Here is a 3,760-nt window from a genome sequence, read left to right on the forward strand (position 1 = left end):
CCATAGGTTTGCCCTTTCCAGAATGTCAAATAGTTGGAATCATACATTATGTATGCAGCCTTTTCCTATTGGCTTCTTTGACTTGGTAATACACATGGCAGTTCACCCATGTATTTTCATGGATTGATAGTTCATTCCTTTTTACTGCTGAATAATGTTCCAAGGAACTGGTGTGTGTGTGTGTGTGTGGTTTTTTTTGTAAGTTTATTTATCTGGGGGGGTGGAGGGGGAGCGGAGAGAGAGGGAGAGAGCGTCCCAAGTAGGCTCTGTGCTGTCAGTGCAGAGACCAATGTGGGGCTCAATCTCATGAAAACATGAGATCATGACCTGAGCTGAAACGAAGAATTGAATGATTAACTGACTGAGCCATGCAGGCGCCCTGGGACTTGTTTTTTTTTTTTTTTTAATCCCATTTCACAGATGAAGAAACAGGCACAGAAAGGATTAGTAACTTGCCCAGGTACAGTGTGTACAGATCAGTCTGATTTCAGGTCCTTGTCTCTTTCAGGGCGCCTGGGTGGCTCAGTCGGTTAAGCGTCCGGCTTCGGCTCAGGTCATGATCTCCCGGTCTGTGAGTTCGAACCTCGCGTCAGGCTCTGTGCTGACAGCTCGGAGCCTGGAACCTGCTTTGGATTCTGTGTCTCCTTCTCTCTGCTTCTCCTCTCCTGCTCGTACTCTGTTTCTCTCTCCCCAAAACAAATAAACCTTAAAATTTTTTTTTACCATGCCTCTGACTCTCATAGAAATTTGTTTTCTCATGATGAAAAACAGAGTTTTTCACATGACAGAGTTGGGGTAGATGGAAAATCTGGGCAACGGAGGTAGCCACTTTGCTTGCAGGAGGTATCTACAGCTTCCTGCGTATCGACAAAAATGGAAAACCCAGAAAATAAGATTTTGTTTCGAAAATTTATTTTATATGGAAAAATGCTGTTTGCTTTGAAATTCTGGTTTAACTCCCTCCTGCTTCACTGGTTTGAGAATATGTTTCTCTTCCCTGACCCTTAATTTTATTATCTTTCAGATTATATCTGGGTGCGGGCACCCAGCCACTCGTCTCCCAATGAAGTACATCCTGGTCACTGGAGGGGTCATCTCGGGCATTGGTAAAGGCATCATTGCGAGCAGCATTGGAACGATTCTAAAATCATGTGGACTCCGAGTCACTGCCATAAAAATTGACCCTTATATTAACATTGATGCAGGCACTTTTTCACCTTATGAGCACGGTATGAGAGAATAATTCCCCCCTCTTATAAAGCACAGGGTTAAATTGCAGTTCTTTCTTGTATTTGGGGTAATTTCATTAGGATAGAGCTCCAGAAGTAGGGTTGCTGGATCATACATTATGAAAATGTGGATGTTCTCATGGTTGTTGATACCTTTTTCAGATGGTGATGACATTCCACATTCGTTCACCCTTTTGGAAAACAGTGTATGAGGACACCATTTTCATTGTACCTTTTGCAGTGCAAATTATGTTGTTTTATTTTATCATAAAGGTAATATAGTTCTCTTAACATCGTAAGAGAAGAAGTCAGACAGTAATGGATCATTGTCAGAGACCGGCTCCGGCAGGTCCACGGGTCCCTGAAAGGATGGACGGTGTCGGCGAGAGAGAGAGTGAGAGAGCCCCGAGATCCTTTCTGATCACCAGGCAGGCATCTCCGTCCTGTCAATTTTAATGTATTTATTTAAAGGTTCAACAGTAACATGACATCAGAAGACAGAATTTTTACAGGGGCTAATTATTTGTAATAAGACGCTTTGATCAGTGGAAGGTGTACAGAAACAGGCTTTACAAAAGTATTCCTGCAGAACCTCCCCATATTCTTGACGTCAGTCCCCCAGATTAAGATACTAACAAACTTATCTTATTTTGCATGGGTAGGCCTCTAGACAATTTTTAATTACAAGAGGAAGAGTGTATATTAGGCTTGTTCCTAAATTGCTTGAGCGAGCCTTTTCCTTGATGCTGAATGTGCAAGCACCATGGGGGCCATAAATATGTCAGTCTTTGCACCTGGGTTTATGTTTTAGTTCCTCTTGTCTATCCTCCTCGCAGCTGCCGGTGTAAGGGAGGGGGTCTGTGGAATGTAGGCCTTGAGGAAGGGACTGCTGTGCTTCACCAATTAGCAAAGATATATGTAGTAACGATGTTCTGCCCTTATCTGTACCTTAACTTTAACTTAGGCTCTTTGTCTCGGGGCCAGGCTCAGTTGTAACTCTTGTGTTCTTAACCCCCTTTATTGTCTAAGTCTTGGATCTGCAAGGCCCATAGGAAGAGCCTTTTGACAATCATCCACAGAGCTTTCATCTAAAATCTCTCTTGCAAAGGCAGGAATATGCTTTTCCAACTGAGGTATCTGTGTTCAGAATATGGGTCTGATACGGAATATCGTGAGGCCTGGTCAATACCAGCAGCCTCATTTCCAACATGAGCCAGTAGTAGCAGAAGGAGATACCAGTTTTCATTTCTCATGGCAGGAGCTGCAAACACTGCCATTTCCTTGCTGTGACCGCCATCCAGAGAGGCCGGTGCGGCTCCCGGCAGATCATATTGACAGTTACATTGACAGTATAGAATGGCATGAAGAAAACAAAAATAATCCATTTCCCACCACTTGGAGTAACTATTATTATTATTATTCAATGTTTATTTATTTTTGAGAGAGAGGGCACGTGAGCAGGAGAGAGGCAGAGAGAGAGGGAGACAGAATCTGAAGCAGGCTCCAGGCTCTGAGCTGTCAGCACAGAACTGGACATGGGGCTTGAACTCACAGACCATGAGATCATGACCTGAGCTGAAGTCAGACGCTTAATCGACTGAGCCACTCAGGCGCTGGAGTGACTATTATTAACGTTGACATTTTAATATATATGCCAATTACTTTTTAAAAGGTATTAGCACTTACATACATTTTAGTTTTTATTTTTGAGGGAGAGGGCATGCATGAGCATGGGAGGGGCAGAGAGAGAGAGAGGGTGACAGAGGATCCAAAGTGGGCTCTGTGTGGACAGCAGAGCCGGCTGAGGGGCTCAAACTCCCATGAGCTGGGAGATCATGACCTGGGCCCATGTCGGATGCTTAACCGACTGAGCTACTCAGGAGCCTCTAGGCACCTTCTTTTTAAACTTTTTACGTGCAAGCAGGAAAGTGCATAGACCATAAGTGTACCACTCGATAAGATGAACATACTATGTAGCCGGCCCCCAGGTCAAGAAACAGAAAACCCTCTTTGCCCCTTCCCATCTTTCCCCACCAGAAACCACCAAAGTGACTGCTCTCCTGCCTTCTAACACCATAGATTACTTTTGCTCATTCTTTTTAACTTATTTATTCTTTTTTTTTTTTTACTTTTCATCTTGTTTTTATTACGCCCTACATGATACGCTGCATGTTGCATAATATACTGTGTAACCTACTAGTAGGGATAGATGAGCATTAACGGAGTTATTTCTCAACAATTAGGAAAATGCTTCCTTAATCAATGTTCTCCAAACTCTTCGACATATAGTAAGGATTGACTCCAGACATTACTTTTGCCTTTGTTTTGAACTTCAAATGAATTGAATCTTTTTTTTACTCTTTTTTATACTCTTACAGGCCACCCACAATCTGTACAATAATAGGAAATAATTTCCAGTGTATTGATATTAAAAACATTTTTTTTGTTAATGTTTTATTTATTTCTGAGAGAGAGACAGCATGAGCAGGGGAGGGTCAGAGAGAGAGGGAGAATCTGAAACAGATTCGCAG

General features: G+C 42.7%; 1 protein-coding gene across 1 annotated transcript in view; it reads left to right on the forward strand.

Moving 5' to 3' along the window:
• The first annotated feature begins 511 nt into the window (after positions 1 to 511).
• Positions 512 to 3,760, forward strand: part of CTPS2 (CTP synthase 2) — an 83,747-nt gene continuing 80,498 nt past the window's right edge. The window contains exons 1-2 of the mRNA XM_077761697.1: positions 512 to 571; positions 1,025 to 1,229. Of these exons, the coding sequence (XP_077617823.1) occupies positions 557 to 571; positions 1,025 to 1,229 (220 nt within the window). The 5' untranslated portion in view covers positions 512 to 556. The remainder of the gene's footprint in view (positions 572 to 1,024; positions 1,230 to 3,760) is intronic.

Source organism: Crocuta crocuta, unplaced genomic scaffold, assembly GCF_008692635.1.
Source record: "Crocuta crocuta isolate KB4526 unplaced genomic scaffold, BGI_CrCroc_1.0 scaffold657, whole genome shotgun sequence".
In the NCBI taxonomy this organism is placed as follows: Eukaryota; Metazoa; Chordata; class Mammalia; order Carnivora; family Hyaenidae; genus Crocuta; species Crocuta crocuta.